Source organism: Mytilus trossulus, chromosome 11 (assembly GCF_036588685.1).
Source record: "Mytilus trossulus isolate FHL-02 chromosome 11, PNRI_Mtr1.1.1.hap1, whole genome shotgun sequence".
NCBI classification, from domain to species: domain Eukaryota; kingdom Metazoa; phylum Mollusca; class Bivalvia; order Mytilida; family Mytilidae; genus Mytilus; species Mytilus trossulus.
In genome coordinates this window covers 4,254,959-4,273,934 of record NC_086383.1, presented here as the reverse complement: position 1 = coordinate 4,273,934, position 18,976 = coordinate 4,254,959, and the positions used below count along the sequence as shown (strand labels likewise).

The following is an 18,976-nucleotide window of genomic DNA, read 5'->3' as shown; positions in this document are numbered from 1 at the left end:
AGTACTCATCCAGATCATCTCTACTAATGTTCGTTTTAAAACAAGGAGATGAGAAGCCACTTATCATAAGTGTAAGGTACTTGTATCAATTGTATTAAAAGGAAATCGAAACACAATTTGAATGTTCACACCAAATGACGTGTATTTTACAAGTGTTTCCAATAATTGTCATGCGATTATCACAACTGTTTAAATTTAATTTGGTATCATCTCAATACCGATTGTATTTCCTTATACATAAGATTAGTTCAGACGTTTAAACTACATGTAGGAGTAATGTAAATGTTCATTGCATAGAAATGAAATGAAAATGGCTATGTTTATATCCATACCATTTAGCATTGATTTTTTAAAGAGGTTGTAAATACGTTATCAATATATTTTTCTTTCAAAATTCCTTCAAGAAAATTTCTTTATCCGAAGTGAAATAAAATATGATATTTCAATTAAGAATAAGGGTTCGAGTTTTTTAAGAAATGTTTTATGTTTTTGAAAAATATTTTTGTACTTATGTTTCAGCTTTAGGTAAACAAAAATTCGTTTTTGCTCCCCAACAAACAAACACAAATGAATGGTAGGTACCTAAGGAAAACCTCACGGATGTGTAAATATATTTATACCCTAGTCTTCCGTCAACCGTCGGTCAAATCCTTGTCAAATGCATTTCTTCATTTGCATGTGCGGAATGTATACAAACACGATGGTTTTCTGATTAAAACTTATCATGTTGGGAAATTGTTTGAGTTGGACACTGTTATGATTAGATACATTGGCATGTTGTCGTCGTAAAGATCAATGGATAACATTGCAACTCAACCTAGCGGAAATGGAACGTTTTACATGGACCGACCAGTCTTTCATTGCTGATATATTGCATATTACAGAATATAAATCAAAAAAGGAAACACAACTTCCTGGTAAACAAAGTATTGATTGTTATAAATCGACGAGACGTACAACTTCCAATTTCCAAAGTAAAGAACACATTGAAAGAGTTGGTATTGATTTGTTTCATAAAAAAAAAAGAATGACCAACGCAGATACAAGTATCTTATCTAAAGGAGAAACATCTTACTTTGTAAAGGAGCACCTGCATACGGTGTATATATCTCCCAATTGATACGATGTTCCCATGCATGTATTTCCTATCATGATTGTCTTGATAGAGGGTTGCTGCTCTCAAGGAAGCTATTTTACCAAGAGTTCCAAATTGTGAAGTTGAAATCAACCCTTCGTTAAATTTACGGACGCCATCATGAGTTGCTTGACCGTGATGGAATAACCGTTTCACAAATGATATCGGATATGTTCCTTACGTCGTAACTACAACCCGCTTCCCTTTCATGAATGTGACATACCGAATTAGACTATTTTCCGGATTTGTTAAACATAAACAACACGATGGATGCCATATGTGGAGCAGGATCTGTGGTGTAAATAGTTATCAAAGGTACCAGGATTATAATACAATACGCCAGACGCGCGTTTCGTCTACATCAGACTCATCACTGGCGCTCGTATCAAAACAGTCATAAAACCTGGAAGTGAATGTATACAAGATAAGAATGATGACTCAGATATGATGTGTTTCAACAAGTAAAACGTTTAAGAGCATTGAGGATCCAAATTTTCTAAAAGTTGTATCAAATACGGATAAGGTAATCAGTCTCAGTCACAAATTGAGATTGTTCTACGCAATAAACAACACAAACGGACACTCCATCTGTGCGCCTGTCGTTGACGTTATATTATTATGAACATCATAAGCGGTACAGTTGTTATTTAATACTCAAAATATGTCCTGGCAAATTATTGAATCGCTGTGGAGGAGAAAGGTAAAAAAGGTATATACCGTTTTTAAGAATATAACGTTTGTTTGGATAAGTTTTTGGGGTTCAAAAATTATTCCATCTATATATTTCTTACACATGTTGTCTGATTTTCAATAATTGAGGTGAAAAAGATTTAAAAAAAAAAACGAATTTCAAGCTTCAGATATACTTTTCTGGATTTACCTTAATCGGAATCGTTTCACGAATTTAATATTAACTCAGATGAAAATAAAATCCAAGAACTGAAAGACTGAGATACATATACTATGAACAATAAATTCCATAAATGACAAAAAAAACTAACGAATTGACTTTAAACGAACCATAAACAGTATGTACATTTTAGTGAGTTTTCTGATTAAAACTTATTATGTTGGGTAATTTTAGAAGTTAGACACTGTTATGTTTATATAAGTTGGCATTTTGTCATCGTAAAGATCAACGGATAACATTGCAACCATAACATTTCTAAAATTTTTAAGGAAGCTAAAACAAAAAGGGAAACACAACTTCCTGGTAAACGAAATATATAATATGTATCCAGATTATATCTGCGATTGATTTTTATAAAACAAAGAGACGTGAAACTTATAATCAAGAGTGCAAATCACTTGCAGGGAAATTGAAACACATCATGACTGAGTCATCATTCTAATTTTTTATAAATTCACTTCCCGATGGTCAAATGTAACGAGTTTTATGTTGGTGCCTGATAAGTTATTTACACATCTAAATTGTCTATATGAGACATATCCATTTTCATAATAAAAGAAACGTAACAATTCAACTTCAATAACACATTCTTAAGTACCCTGCTTATTATGTTTGCCCTCTAGATGATTTTTTATCTTTTTTGTCGTTTTATACACATGTTATAGTTATGAATATAAGGAAAAAGACGGAATCATATTTCTTCTTTATAGATATGTTTTTCTTTATACATAATGAGAATACGAAATTTATAAAATCAGACCTTATTAGCCTTTGGAATGTGTATAGACCCCTAGTTAACCAATTCTGATAAAAATTGACATTTTGATCTAAACAGCACATGAAGGACTTATCCGTCAATTTTAGGAATTTAACCCTGCAGATAATTTAGAACCGTTCAGACAATTCGCTTGCAGTTAATTAAGATCTATTTAGTCTTTTTGCGGACTGTTAAGTCTTTTTTCGGAGGACAGTTTTGTCTATATTCAGACTGTTCAGTAGCTGTTATTTTTTTTTGAAAAATGTTCTGTTCCAAGTCAAGTACAAACACTGTTCAGTAGCTGTCATTTTCTTTTGAAAAGTGTCCTGTACCAAGTCAAGTAAAAACACTGTTCAGTAGCTGTTATTTTCTTTTGAAAAATGTTCTGTACCAAGTCAAGAACAAGCACTGTTCAGTAGCTGTTATTTTCTTTTGAAAAAATGTCACTGTACCAAGTCAAGTACAAACACTGTTCAATAGCTGTTATTTTCTTTTGAAAAATATCCTGTACCAAGTCAAGTACAAACACTGTTCAGTAGCTTTTATTTTCTTTTTGAAAATGTCATGTACCAAGTTAGGAATATGGCCATTGTTATATTATAGTTTGTTTCTGTATGTGTTACATTTTAACGTTGTGTTTCTGTCGTGTCGTTTGTTTCCTTTTATATGTTAGTGTGAATTAAAATTACTATAAGACGTGTCAAGGTTTTTTTCTATCCCAAATTCATGGATTTAGTTTTGATGTTATATATGTTATTCTCAACGGATATTGTCTATTGTTTAGTTAGTGTCTGTGTGTGTTATATTTTATTGTTGTGTCGTTGTTCTTCTCTTATATTTAATGCGTTTCCCTCAGTTTTATTTTGTAACCCGGATTTTTTTTTCTATCGATTTATAGTTGCCTTTATTTATTTGTTTCTTCAAATCGATGAAGTCTATCGTAATTCTGTGTTAGCATTGTTGACAATAAAAAAAGTGGCGAAAGACACCAAAAGGACAAACCAACTCATTAGTGGAAAATAAATTTACAACGCCATGGCTAAAAAGAAAAGCACAAACTACAACATATAAAACCGAAGACTGAGAAACAATATCCCTAACAAAAAGCTGATCTCAGGTGCTCTGAAATGGTTTACAGATCCTGCTCCATATATTGCACCCGTCGTGTTGCTCATATTAATGCAAACCCGGTGATAATTTGATTTGCTCCAACAACGAAGTTCTAACTTTCCTTTGAATATTGACTGAATGATTGAGGGGAATATTGATACTTTAATATAATATAGAACAATCATAAAGCTAGAAGCACATTGTTTATTTTTATGTTGGTTTAGGATATCAAGTATAAAGTATGTCTCCATTTTTATAATTTTGAAAATAACACTGTATACTTGGAAAAAGAAATTGGCTCGTCTACCATATTATGTCCGCACCAACTGATCATATACCGAAAATTTGGTTATTTTGGCTGAAGTCCAATTTTGGTTTATTTGGTGCCTTCAATTAAAGTGCAACAATTAAACACATGCAAATAAAGCAAAGACTAAAAATTAAACGCCAAAATGATGTATTGGTACGACAGATGTACTGGTACTACAGATGTACTGGTACGACAGATGTTTTGGTACGACAGATGTACTGGTACGACAAATGTACTGGTACGACAGCACCGTATTATTATTGTAGGAGTAAATATTGAATGTTATAATATCTTCCGTATATTTCCTTTAATTCTATGCATAGTCTGAAAACAATTACCCGGTATAATTTGACAACAATTAACACTTTAAAGGTTTCACTTCAATGTTATTTATCAATTGATTAAGAAAACACAACAATGATTGTTTTATTCACACATGTCATAATATGCTAGGTTATTGCTGATTAGACGTAATTATAATATCCAAACTCCTCGAATCTTTTATCTTCAATTCATTAGCATGTACTTCCAGAGGCATAAGGATTAAACATCTAAATTTGATTGTCAAAAGATTTAAACATGTTCCGCAATAGAGATGATTAAAATTTATTTCATATGATATTTTAAAAACAAATAATCGATTTAAATAGTTTTCGTCAGCTGTGAACAAGGATATCCGGAATTAGATACAATTGCAGTTGCATTAGATTCCATCGTTAAGTTAGCTTTGTCGGTTTTTTAGTTTGATAATTTCATTGACATAATCAAAGGTACCAGGATTATAATTTAGTAAGCCAGACGCACGTTTCGTCTACATAAGACTCATCAGTGACGCTCATATCAAAATATTTATAAAGCCAAACAAGTAAAAAAATGAAGAGCATTGAGGATCCAAAAGTCCAATAAGTTATGCCAAATACGGCTAAGGTAATGTATGCCTGGGATAAGAAAATCATTAGTTTTTCGGTAAATTCAAAGTTTTGTGAACAGGAAATTTATAAAATGACCACATTAATGATATTCATGTCAACACCGAAGTGTTGACTACTGGGTTGGTGATACCCTCGGGGACGAAACGTCCACCAACAGTAGCATCGACCCAGTGGTGTAAATAGTTATCAAAGGTACCAGGATTAACGAGTTAATAAGGGCAAATAGGAATGAGCTTGCTCACTACTGTTGATCCGATCCATAATTAAATGTATCTTTTGGACGAAGCACCAAAATTACACACGCCAAAATATAGCACGTGTCTTTCGAGGGAAAACCGCCAATATATTCAGACGCCAACATTTTCCAATTTACGGTATCATTTATACTTTACACGAAAATACCTCATTATGTGTGTCGCTTCTCTTCCTTTTCCAATAAATTAATCAGTTTGAGTTATTTTTTTTATGAAAAACGACGAAAAAGGCGTCCGGATATTGTTCCTGTCATCGGACCTTCTTTTAGGTAATACCCAATACTCCAAGACTTCAGATTTTAAAATTTAAAAGAGGGGGTAAATGGTTATTTTCGTGAAACGTGTTTTGTCACTTTTAATTTCACGTGCAGCCGTGAACAAAATTTCGTTATTCACCGTGTTTCGTGAAATCGATATAAAGGTCAACGTGAAATAAATTTTTAATTGTTCGTTCACCGTGAAAATGAAAATTTTATTTCGCGTTCTTCGGTGCAGATCCCCCCCTTTACTCCCTTCTTAAAACATCATTTTTCATAATTACTTGGGAACAATTATTTTCGCGTAATTCTGCATGTATACTATGATTATAATCCTATACTCTAAAGACTGTACAAAATACAACAGTGATCCCATCACCTTGGAGAAGAAACTTGGAATTGACAGTTAATAGCAAATACTTTTTATTTATGTATGTATGTTTATAGTATACAGAAACGCGAACAAAATGGAATTTAACAGAAAGCAAAAAAATAATGGACTTCTGAAAAAAAGGCAGAGGGCTTATAATAATTGTACTGTCTCCAAGTGCCTATGACTCCTTTGATACCTTTTCTGAAATTCTCCAGGCATAAAATCTTTTACAAAAAATCATCCTTCAACAGTTTACACACTTTCAACCAAGCTCTAAATACCGCGCGAATTCGCCGGTGTGTTCTAGTAAAAAATATGAAGTTTATTTACTGACATATAATAATATGTAAAATTAGTGCAATTACTTCTGTGTGTTGCCAGTTTCACCAACACAATCAGGTTCATTAATAAAATGGTCACAATCCTGATATAGTTAAGTTTGAAATGATATAACAACACTTAGATTTTTCTTAATTGCCATTCAGTTTTAATTTTCTTTTTTCTGCTGTCGAAGATTTATTACCATCACAATGTAAAGCTTGATCATAACACTGATATGCTGTGAATGTGTCACCTGATATATCATAACATACTCCAAGTATTGTTAATGAATCAGATAATGAATCAAATGGGATCAAACACTTGTCTTTCACTGTTAAAAATAAATCACGTAAAGCCTGTTGTCTGTTGAAAATATCACGAAGATGATGATAGCATAGAAATCTAAGGCAATGAGACATAACAACAGGCGGAATACTAATCTCTGAATGTTTAACCTCCAGTTGTAGTTCTTCTGGTATCAATGACGAGTACCGAAAGTATCTGACCTTACTTATAACAGCTAGTTTCATCTTTTCATTCAATGTCATTAAGGAATGAACATTTTGTTTGTAAAGATATCTATGTAGACAACGGGGTTCACTGCATCTAAACACCATATCAGGTGAACATCTTGATAGAACATGATTCGTTAATCTGAGTGTAACATTGTACTGTCCTGTTACATAATAAAACGACGCGTATAACAACCAACCCGACAAAGCATCTGTTTTGATGCCGTCCTGTAAATGGCTATGATAACATTTGCGTATGTTGTTATTCTTACCTACTGTGTTTGGTGTTTGAAGAAGTTGTGCTACACATTGGCTGATTTCAAAATAATAATATTTACATACATCAATGAGAAATGACGACGATTCGGACTTAATTAAAGAATTAGTCAATGCTAGTACTTGATAATGGCTTGCAATATCGTTTGATATTGAAAAGTTTAGCATTGCCTTCAGCCGGTAATGTAGAAAGTCTAACATAATATGTTCACTGAATAACTGGTCATTTACGTCGAGTAGGGGAAAAACATTATTAAAAAATTGTCAATCCATCAACCCCTATACACTTTATACTCTCAAGTACACCTAGTACTATCTTATTGTTACTCTGATTGATCTTTCCTAAGAACATTTTGTGTTCAGGTATAAAATAGTTCGGACAGTAGCATGTGTTTACCCATGAAATTGGTTTATCAAGACAGAGAGAAAAACAATAATATAATTTAGACAATTTAAATGTGTCAATATTTACTTCCTCCGAAACCCAGAATAAAGCCGTCTTTAGAAAGTAAGAACACAATAAATCTTTCACGTCATCATTTGTATTAATAACACGCTTTAACGTTAATTTGAGTTGACCGTAACATAGGAGTTGGGTGAAATTAAACGAATGTACAAGTATTTGTTCGGCAACAGAGAAGGACATTCTCCATAGGAAGTCACTATCTGATACATTTTTAGGTCCTATAGGTACTAACAAGCATCCGTAATTTACGATTCTGTGAATAACTACATTAGGGGGCCATTGCCATCGCTGTCTAGATATCCATGGGATTGCATTGTAGGGAAGATAGTTACTCCGTAGGCAGTACGCAGTATTTTGAAGCTCTAGTTCGTCCGATAAACATGGACCATGTACAATTATCGGTGCATTACCAAATTCTTTCTTATACTTCTCTAGAAATCGGCTTCCCGATGCATAAAACGTGCCACCGCGACATGACCTAAGACCACAGGAACATGGTTGACTGCTGATATCCCTATTCTCTATTTGTATTAAGGTAACACGATACCGAATGGCATATCTCCCGATTTCCAAACTTTTTGGTATATGCGTTATTTGCACCGAGTTACATCGAAATATGTAATAAAAAATGGGGGTCACCATTTTTGTTTTCTTGTTATTTTCATTGGAAAACTTCGATTTGGGCGACAAATTTACTTAGGTATATAGGGGAAATGCCTGTTTTTCGGCTTACCGTTTTAGATTTTCCAATGGAGGGCTTTGTTCTTATATACGGAGAACAACGAAAAACTAACATAATATTCAGAATTACACACTGAATTCATACATGTATAGAAAATCATATGTCACCATCCTTGTTTTTGAGATAAATGGCTTTAAAATTGATTGATACCCTTAGAATTTGACCGAAAACGTGTGACGTTATTGAATACAGAATGTAACGTTATTCTCCTCAGAGGTATGAAAAATGGAAAACACAAAATGTGTCGGGATCTGAAGGATGTTTATTTTATTTTCGTTTTCCCTGTCAGGTTTCCGTAAAATTCTTAGTGATATGAGATTCTACAGATATAAATTATTTCGTCCTGCACATAGAAATTTCACTAACATGAATTTAACATTAATCTCGTCTGATTTTTTTCACTTGACGAACATAATACCTTCATATTTTTGTAAAATTCGAGTGAAAATAACATGAATTGTTTTACATTTGAATAACTGAGTTTTTAACTCCATCCTTTATGACAATGGTGGTGTCATTGCTTCATCCATGCAGATATAATTGCTCTGTTTTTTATTGTTGTTTAACATTCAGTGGCAAATAGTTCATGCATGATAAATAAGATAACAAAACTCAAAGAAAAATTCAAAACTTTATATTCTTGACTTGCTACGTACATTTGTACATTAGTATAGTGTACTTTGCGTGGTGTAAATGTGTGAGTTGCGTGCTAAGCAAGTCGGACAAACATTGCAAACTGTATGCAAAATTTCACTATTTAGTTCAACAGTCTGTCATTTGTGGAAAATTATTTCATAAAACAAATCTTGAGATCATATATGCATTCTTGAGGGGGTAGGACCTTAATCGGGACTGGGTGTTTTTAAGATCGGGATTTCGGGAATCGGGAATTCTTTTTTTCGAATTTCGGGACGTCGAGATTTACTTTATTTAAATTCGGGACCTCGGGATTTCGTGTTTTTAAGCCCGGGATTTCGGGATCAGGACCCCTCCTATCCCCCTCATTCTTTACAAGTAAAACAAACTGCGAAACATAGAATCTCAAGCTTGAAATTCCACATGTAGGAGATGTTACCCGGAGTCTGTACTCTGCGGGCCTTTATAATTTATCAAAATGCCTAATCAAGCAACCTGTCATGAAAAAAAAAGAAAATCCAGACGATATGCGCACCTTTAAAAAAACAGGTACATACTTTAAACCTGAAGCAAAAAGACTATCAAGTGTTGGATTGGCAGTCGAATTTACACGGATGAAACAATATGATGTTGCGTGCTCTATTAGTTTCAAGTGGCGATTTTGAATTGAAGGATTGATCGCTGGTAACTTTACGTCCAGTGGCAAATATTTTATGCATGTTAAAGATGCAGTTAACAATAAGTAATACATCCCGCACAGCCAAATGGACGCCTCACTTTGGAAACATTTTACTGCCGGTCGGAAGAAGACCAATTGACCATATATGTATCCCTATTCACCCTAGGCCTTGGGGTGCAAATTGTAGGATATAAACAAAATATAAAATTATGTGCAATATACATTGTCAGAATTATAAAAGGTTTTTGAAGTCGCTACAAAACAAGTGGAAAGCTCGGCGAGTCTCGCTTTCAATCGTGTTTCTTAAGCTCATGCTAATACATTTTGTACTAGTATTACAATATACATACATGTATATGATCTTTTTTTATATAGTATATTTATCCACAGAAAGAAATGCATACAGTTCTTTTTTACATGTATATAGATCTACATGGAAGTTGCATGCTTGTTCTAAAAACTCCTTTTAATACTGTGAAACTCCTCGGGCTTTTCCCGACGATAGGGCAGCAACCACTTGATTAATTTTTTTTTTTTGGGGGGGGGGGCTATGGATTTTTTTTGGAAAAAAAGTTTGTTTCCAGTTTTTGGAGAAAAAATAATTTGTTTTTGACCCTGAGAACAAAAAATTGTTTGTTTCACCCTCAGCTGCAACTATATGTAATGCTAAAATTGAAAGAAAAAAATTGTTTTCAGCTTGTCGCTAAAAAAATAGATTGTCTTTCGCCAAAGGCAGAAAAAAAATCCATAGACCACCCCCCCCCCCCCCCCCCCCCCCCCCCCCGAAAATCAAATGGTTGCTGCCGAAGTATGTGAGCAATATGTCCCTCAGGGCCTAAAAGGCAACTATGTTAATTCTCTTTCCGTCGTGTTGTCACCGAACTTGTACATGTACATTATTTTCACCTCAAATCACACCAAGGTTGTTGTTGTTAAGGTCAAGTTTTCTTACTCTTTAATTATTATTTTCTAAATGATCTGTTTCTTATATCTCTATATTTTATGTCAGAATCTTCCTTGACATCAAATTTGAAGTCGATCTTTCAAAGAAAAAAAAGTTATAACAATTTACATCAGTCAGGACATTGGTCACGGGAAAGATGTAGATGGAGAGGTCAAGTTTTCTTTTTTTTCTTGTATTATTGTATTAAATATTTTAATCTGCTATGGTATTGAATTTGAAGTCTATCCAGTCAATAATAAAAAAAAAATCGCTGGTTCATAGCTGTCAGGACATAAGAAGTTTCAAAGTCAATTTGGTCAGAGCAAGTTTTCTAACTCTTATAAATATGTTTTTCATTTTTTTCCTTTTATTTATTAAATATAAGTTCTCATCTTGCTTGGTTCCAAATTTCAAGTTAATCCTTCCAATAATAAAAAAAAAAGTTTTTAGCATTTTCATTTCTGTCAGGACATTGTCAGGTTGTCAGGAAATTAGTCAAACTCCGTACAGTAATCGTTTCCGTTCCGGAACTATTTTCCTTTAATCCATCAAGTATCCAGAAAAAGTTATCATTAAAAATGTCACATAAATACCCAATATTTTTTTTTATAATTTTATCACTTTGTGATTGTAAAACCTGATGCATTGGCTTGAATGTGTGAGCGTTATTCGATAACGTCAGGAACGATAACTCGTAGCGTAACGTCATTCGGTATCGTGTTACCTTAATATGAATCTAGCAAATCCAGGATGGGCAATATCTGTCTCCATAAAAAATGTTGTACTTTGTACTGGATATTTGACATTCTTTACATTCCTTATAACTTCTAAGTCATTGAGTACGTACATTATATCGAGATCGCTGCCTGGTAAATCAAGACCTTCTGCTAAACTCCCACTTGCAATGTGTGTTCGATTAGCCAAACCAGTATTGATTATCCTATCTAGAATGATAAATAGCCGTTGTCTTTTTCGTATATCTATTTTAGTACCAACTGTGTGTACTAGCTGTTCGTATAAGTACTTCTCCTTCGGGTTATTTTCGAGCCAAAGTAAGTGACCTATAAAGAATACATCAATCTACTTATATATCATAAAACTGTATAACGACGTTCGTGCAAAGACAGTTATATATCCCAGATGTATGCTATACCATCGTTTGTATTAGATGTTTAGTGCTATGTTGACAAATTGTCACCTTTATTAACAATGAAGCGAACGGAACTCACCATTTTGGTTATTTCATTTTAGAAAATACAAAATCCTATCAAGTCATAGTAGTAAATTCAGAGTCATTAAAATGATAAAAGCTGATATGAAATTTCCGTGATACGTTTATTTTCTTGTAATTTTCTTTTTCATTAATTTTTCAAAGATTAAAAAAAAAAGTTTTCTTCCCCTGGTATGAATAGCCGAGCTGTATTTCCGCTCTGAAACATTTTGTTTAAGCACTTGTAATATAGGTTTAATAAAAAAAGTTTGTTAAAATTCACATGATTTATAAAGAGTTGCCTTATGACTTATATGAATATAGCCTGTTGCAAATAGATGTATTTATGTTTTAAAACCTTTTATTCATCACTGTTGTGGTCTAAATTAAGTATATATTATACATTTGCATATGATAATGTATGATGTACCTCAATTTTTAAATTATCTCTTGTAGAATATTGCTAACAATTCTTTGCTTCTTTATACTGAAATTGGCACTAAGTCGTTCTCGTTGAATGAAGACGTTTCAACGAGGAATACAGATTTAACTTTACAAACAATAATTTTATTATCACTTTAATTCATCCCCTCTACTTGTCGTCGGTTGTAAATAACTTGACCGATTCCCAATCTATTTTGTCATAAGTAGCGAGGATTTGTAATACTTAGTTATTTGTTTTTCTGTGTAATTGTTTTTCTGTACTCTATGTATCATTGTCGTTCCTTTCTAGGTTCATTGTGTTGTATAGCTCCATTTTACTTTTTGGGTCATGATATTGTCTGTTTATCGTTGGTTTATGGTTTCGATTTAAATCATGGTTTGTTTTTGTCCATTTAGAATGTTTAATTTTCATTGTAATCAAATCAAAACTAACTAAGCATCATCAAGTGAAAGAGACCTTGCAAACTGATTACCTTTATTGCAGTCTGTACAATTATCTAAGTACTCCAGATATTCCTTTGAAGATTTGTCAGGATATCTTAGGTTTGTTATCCACTGTTCTTTAGTGTTTCTTCTATCTAAACAAGCCTTATACATTCGTTCAAACTGGCTTATTGTAAGTCCAAAAACGTCATTTAAGATAACCATCCCTCCATCCAAAGGTTGGCTAAGTATCGGTGCATATGTTCGCCTTCCTCTGTACGGAAAACGTCTAACGCCGTATATTTCCCTGGTAGAATTTTTCCTGATACCTGATAAATGTTCATCTTCATGATTATCTTGTTTTCTGAAGTTTCCGTTCATGATGCCTGTAAGAACGATATGATCACAAATATTACTAATGGGTTAAATTTCTAATGCAATGAGTTCAAAGTTGTATATAACTGTTGAAAACATAAAATAATAATAATTCGATTGAAATGTATCAGTTTATTTATAGTTATTCCTAATATTTTTTTGTTTTTTTAATATAAATGAAATGTTACTATAATCGGAATTGTAAATTTTTTGACACTGATTTATGAAAAAAAGCTTCATAGCTTTAGTTGACATGAATATATCGAATAGAAAGATGTTCAGGTTAAGTTTAAAATGTATACATACAATTTTATAACAGAAATAGTCTGTAAAAGTAAATTTATAGAATTACCGATCTTTAAGGAAATTTAATAACGGAAAGTCCCTTACCAACAATGACCAAACGGCAAAATCAAAAGCTCAAACACATCAGACGAATGGAAAACAACCGTCATATTCCGGTTTAGAAACAGACATTTTCTTATGTAGAAAATGGTGAAGTAAACCTGGTTTTAGAGCTAACTAAACCTCTAACTTATATGAGAGTCGCCTATAATAACAGTATAGTGACAACAATGTGTGAAAAAAAACCAGCATATTAAGTAACAATGTTATAAATATTAGTTCTTAAGGTGGTACCCAACACTTTCACTAATATTAATTTGGCTCGTTTAATTTTCATAATTTTGTTATTAAGTATCTACTTTGACCCTTTTACAAAAATGTAAAAAATTCAAAAAATTTTGAACCAACCGTTTTGTCAGAAAAATTACACTGGTTATATAGCAGTTTGACAAACACTAATTTTGATCATTGAGAAGCTTAATATTCCTTTTACAACACAATGTAATTAAAACGTTAGCTGACTTTACAGAGTTATCTCCCTGTAGTGTTAGGTACCACCTTAAGTACAAACAATCTGACAAAATCAAACGCTTGACTATATTAACATGTGGAACAAAAAAAAACTATGATATTCCTGACTTGGTATAGACAGAAGAAAATGGAGAACTAAAGCTGGTTTTACTGCTAGCCAAACCTCCCGTAGTGTGCACCTTATATTATCATTATAATTGACATGTCAAGAAAAAAATATATACTTTTGTTGATCAAGATACTATACCAAAATTGTTAAGGATGTACTTAGGTGACCACTTGGAATAGGTGTCAAATATTCGGACTCCTTTGTGTTTTTCCATACGATACAAGGTAAACATTTTGCTCCATAATACCTATGTATCTTTTGGCATAAGACTTTTAATAGCTCGTAAAAGGTCAGATTCTTTAATTTCTTTTTTTTGACTTGAGCCCAAAATAATACTAACGCAAATATAAGGTAAAAGTCCGAGTCAGCCTTTTCCCGCGATATTTTAGAAATCAGATATCTCGTATGTTAATCCTTAACTAATATAAAAAAGAAGATGTAGTATGGTTGCCAATGAAACAACTGTCAACAAGACCCAAAAATGACACAGATAATAACAACTATAGGTCATCGTACGACCTTCAACAATGAGCAAAGCCCATTTCGGTAATAGTATCAATTTTGAATTCTTATTTTCTTTAAATTTAACATAGATCACCTATTAAGTTCATCCTTAAGTTCATACGCCGGTATTATAGATACAAGCAGATCTTCCTTGTCATTGTGGACTTCCGCTTTTAAAATTTACTTTCCGAGTTGGTATTGTTTTATCATACATTTGTGTTTGTGGTATGTTAAATTGCATGAGTCTTATTTAACCTGTATGAACAAATACATAGACCGCTTTATGCACTTTCTTAAAAATTAAAAGATTCTTCCAAAAACGGATATTTGGTAAATAAAAAGGTAAACCAGAGGCAAACACACAAATGACATCTGGAGGTCATTTACATAAGGTCTTTGTTAATAGTTAAATATTAGCAGTTTATCAACCTCTAAACAATATTGATTTGCAAACATGTTCACATTCACATTCCGAGAAAAAAATTAATCATCTGAATATGATCAACACATACAGTAGGAGAGTAAGAAAGTAAAGATATAAAACTATCAAAAATGTGTTTGTCTAAAAAATACGCTGATAACAATGAACACTAATTTGCGTTTGGTCCGTTTATATCGATTTATTAACAGTTAGTTTAACGCAAAGCAAGTATAAATACTTTTCTAAAAATACTTTTTTGAGATGATCTAAAAATTGGATAGGAACTGGTTGTTTCAAATGTTAATCGATTTCCTTTCAACTCGACTTTAAGGAAACTGAAACAAAACGTCCTCATGTTATAATACTTTCCCTGATGTTATTTGATGTTCGTCTTTAAACTATGATGGAAAATCAATTGAGCAGTTGTACCAAACAGCTGTACGAAAGTACATGTAAGGAAATCAATACACAACAAAAATAAAGTGAAATATATTTCTAAAGCTATCTGACATATATACTGAATCCCAGTGATCAATTGTTACGATGTCCATATTCGGAATTTTAGTGTTGTCTATGAAGTTTGAATACATATTTTACCGTTAGATCCTACTGTTTTTTTAAAATTTTTTGTACATAAAGGTATAAAATATACATAACAGTATTTGATCTTTTATTTAAAACCTGGTTATTTTAGACAGTTTTTAAAAGAATTTTTTTTTTAAAAGTATGAAATATATAGACGCATTTTTTTCAGCCACATTTATAATTGACCTTCACCTTAAAAACTAGGACATGGGCCTGTCATTTTTTTCTTTTTTTTAAGATCCATTATTTGCAAACTTTCAACTTAAACCAATTTTTTTAACATGTTGATATTTCACATATTTTGTAATTCAAAAAATAAATGCGGTGGACTAATAAAGTAAACAGTTCTTAAAATCTGTTAATAATTGGGCTTTTTATGCGTTTTTATTTGTATTATTTGTATTTCAGGAATATCAATATATACATTCAAATAGATCTTAAAAAATATTCCAATTTCTCGATGGCAATAATTTGTAATCCTTATCAAGATGTAGTCTTTTTAAATATTTATGAGGAGTTAATTTCGTAAAGTGGTTTTACAGCTGAGTATGCACATTTCTACAATCAATGTTTCTTCGGTGATGCTCGAGTGTTATTCGAAAACTAATGCCAACATAGTGCATATCAGAAATTTACATCAGTTCCCATTTCAGTCAATGAGTTTGAAAAGTATTGGGAATACAAAAAAAAATATGTTTCATAAGTAAACGGACAAACCTGAATTAAATCTTTCGAGGGGGGTACTTCATCATTGCTATTTAGTTTTGTCAACCTATTGGATCAAGGATATAAATTATGTGTTTCGTGTCATAGAGATACGGTTTGGAAATATACCAGTAAAAACAATTTGATCAAATCGACCTCTCAGGGAGTGTCAATATAAAGGGAGGGGTAGTACAACACTTAGTATAACCTAATATCGATACATATGCGTCTAGGAATAACCATTTATAAGAAGGTAAAATCACAAAAATACAAAACTTAGAGGAAAATCAAATATACATGTTTACGTGTACAATTTGGTATTCTTTTGATTTCGATGATTGCATAACTATAGTTAAAATTAATAGTAACAAAATCGTTTTTTACATTTGTAAAATGAAATACCGGTAACAATTTTGTTTAGTTATAAAATAAAAATGTTATAGAAGTTACTGATTGAAATACGAAAAAGCTGTGTTATATTTCCGGAAATTGTACTTGGTACCTATTAATCGTAGTACTAATGACTTCTGACGAGGAAGCAGTAAGTTGTGTTAACAGTGTTACTAAAAAAAAATCATATGCTTTAATCAAAATATTTAAAAGGAAATAACAATTGTCAAAATCACTTGATTTATGATAATGTTTACTGCAATTTAATGAGCCTTACCTTTCCTTCAATGGAGATCACATTAACCGCTACTAAATAACTCACTGCTATTATACAGAGGAGCGAAAAAAGAAAAAAAACTTCCTGCAGGAAATCGACAATATTATATGGATCAATTTCCATTGGCAAATATTATAAATAAGAGATCGAAAGATACAAACTACAAGTACTCAACACATTCAGGAAATTATATCAAACATAATAAGTTCATTTTCAATTTTACCAAATATGTTACAATCCGGATTTCATTTCGAAATGGTACTGTAATTATTTCCCAGTCTTCATATGCTAATATTTTCATTTTTATTTTTATAATAATTAAATTATCGAACAAAAATTAATGTGCTATGTCAGACATGTTATAGTATCGGAAATATTAACGTCATGCACGTTGACATTACAACATATCTCATGTGTATCCAGTCATTCCACATCATAATTCTGGTTTTGAACAAGGAGCTCACCGCTGCTCATGTGGTCCGTTTAGTTTGAACATGTGTTAAGTATTAATTGAGGTCTGTAAATGTCAACCGATTAGACAGATAAAATGCGGAGATAAATGGAACGATATTTGTAATCAGCATGTGTGTCATATATTCTGAATACGTCATCTGTGATAATCTCGAGAAAACATCAAGTTATAGTTCAGACCTTCATCTGTCTGTATAACCCTTAAATCAAGTACTCTGTGATATTATTAGTTTCCTAGTGTGCCTGTGAACTTACACGATACATGTAGGGTCAGTAAATTCCACATGTGGTAGTCAAATAGTAGTGACTGGTGATCTGTCACAAAGATAAAGTCTTCAATGCCGTTTGTGTTAAGAAAAAGGGACGAAAGATACCAAAGGGACAGTCAAACTCATAAATCTAAAACAAACTGACAATGCCATGGCTAAAAATGAAAAAGACAAACAGACAAACAATAGTACACACGACACAACATAGAAAACTAACGAATTAACAACACGAACCCTACCAAAAAGCTAGGGGTGATATCAGGTGCTCCGAAAGGGTAAGCAGATCCTGCTTCACATGTGGCACCCTTCGTGTTGCTTATGTGATAATAAATCCGGTAAATATCCTTATTTGGTAGGTCACATTCTGGAAAGGGAACGGAGATTGTAGTTACAACGTAAGGAACATATCCGATATCATTTGTGAAACGGTGTTCGTGTGGTTTATTCTTTAGTTTTCTATGTTGTGTCATGTGTACTATTGTTTTTTTCTGTTTGTTTTTTTTTCATTTTTAGCCATGGCGTTGTCAGTTTGTTTAAGATTGATGAGTTTGACTGTCCCTTTGGTATCTTTCGTCCCTCTTTTATTCCATAACGGTCAACCAACTCGTGATGGCGTCCGTAAAATTGACGAAGGGGTGATTTTTCAACTTCACTATTTAAAACTCGTGGTTTAATAGTTTCCTTGTGAGCAGCAATACTCAATCAAGAAAATTATGATAGGAAATGCAAGCACATGCATATCGTATCAATTGGGAGATGTTTACCCCATATGCAGGTACTACTGGAATGTTGCTACTTAGAAATGGAAAGTTTACAATTGGAAAGCTGAAATCATCTCTTCGTCGTAAAGTTTTGTTTTCAACCGAACCTCATTGTCAATTTCTAGATGTAAGTGAAGATATGAGGCCGACTTAACTGTATCTGTATTATCCTTTATCTCTAGTTCGATGTGATTGATGTGTTCCACATAGTCACCAAATTTTTAATTATTTAGTGAAATAACATCATCTATAATACTGTTAATTTAGAAATCATTGCGAGGTTTTTATTAATGCGAATAATGCGACTGAGTTGTAAACGAAACAATTAAAACTCGCATTTTGTAATAAATTTAATTGAATTAAGCATGACTTTTCTCAAATCGTAAAAATCAAAATCATATTCAAGTGTAAAATGAAAAAATCGCAATAATAAATGCATGCAATAATTTCTGAATTTACAGTAGCTGAAAGTTAAAGTTTATTGCTTACTTCTTATCTTTCTTCCTAAGAAGTTCCTGCATGAAGTCAACCTCATAATAATAA

The 18,976-nt window shown here is 32.4% G+C and overlaps 1 protein-coding gene across 1 annotated transcript; it reads right to left on the bottom strand.

Moving 5' to 3' along the window:
- Positions 1 to 10,934: 10,934 nt before the first annotated feature.
- Positions 10,935 to 17,009, bottom strand: LOC134691674 (uncharacterized). Its single transcript, XM_063552234.1, has 3 exons — positions 16,933 to 17,009; positions 12,741 to 13,076; positions 10,935 to 11,674 (listed from the first exon to the last, which is right to left on the bottom strand). Exons 2-3 carry the CDS (start codon positions 13,069 to 13,071, stop codon positions 11,334 to 11,336), a joined length of 672 nt encoding a protein of 223 aa, XP_063408304.1. The 5' UTR covers positions 13,072 to 13,076; positions 16,933 to 17,009; the 3' UTR covers positions 10,935 to 11,333.
- Positions 17,010 to 18,976: the final 1,967 nt, after the last annotated feature.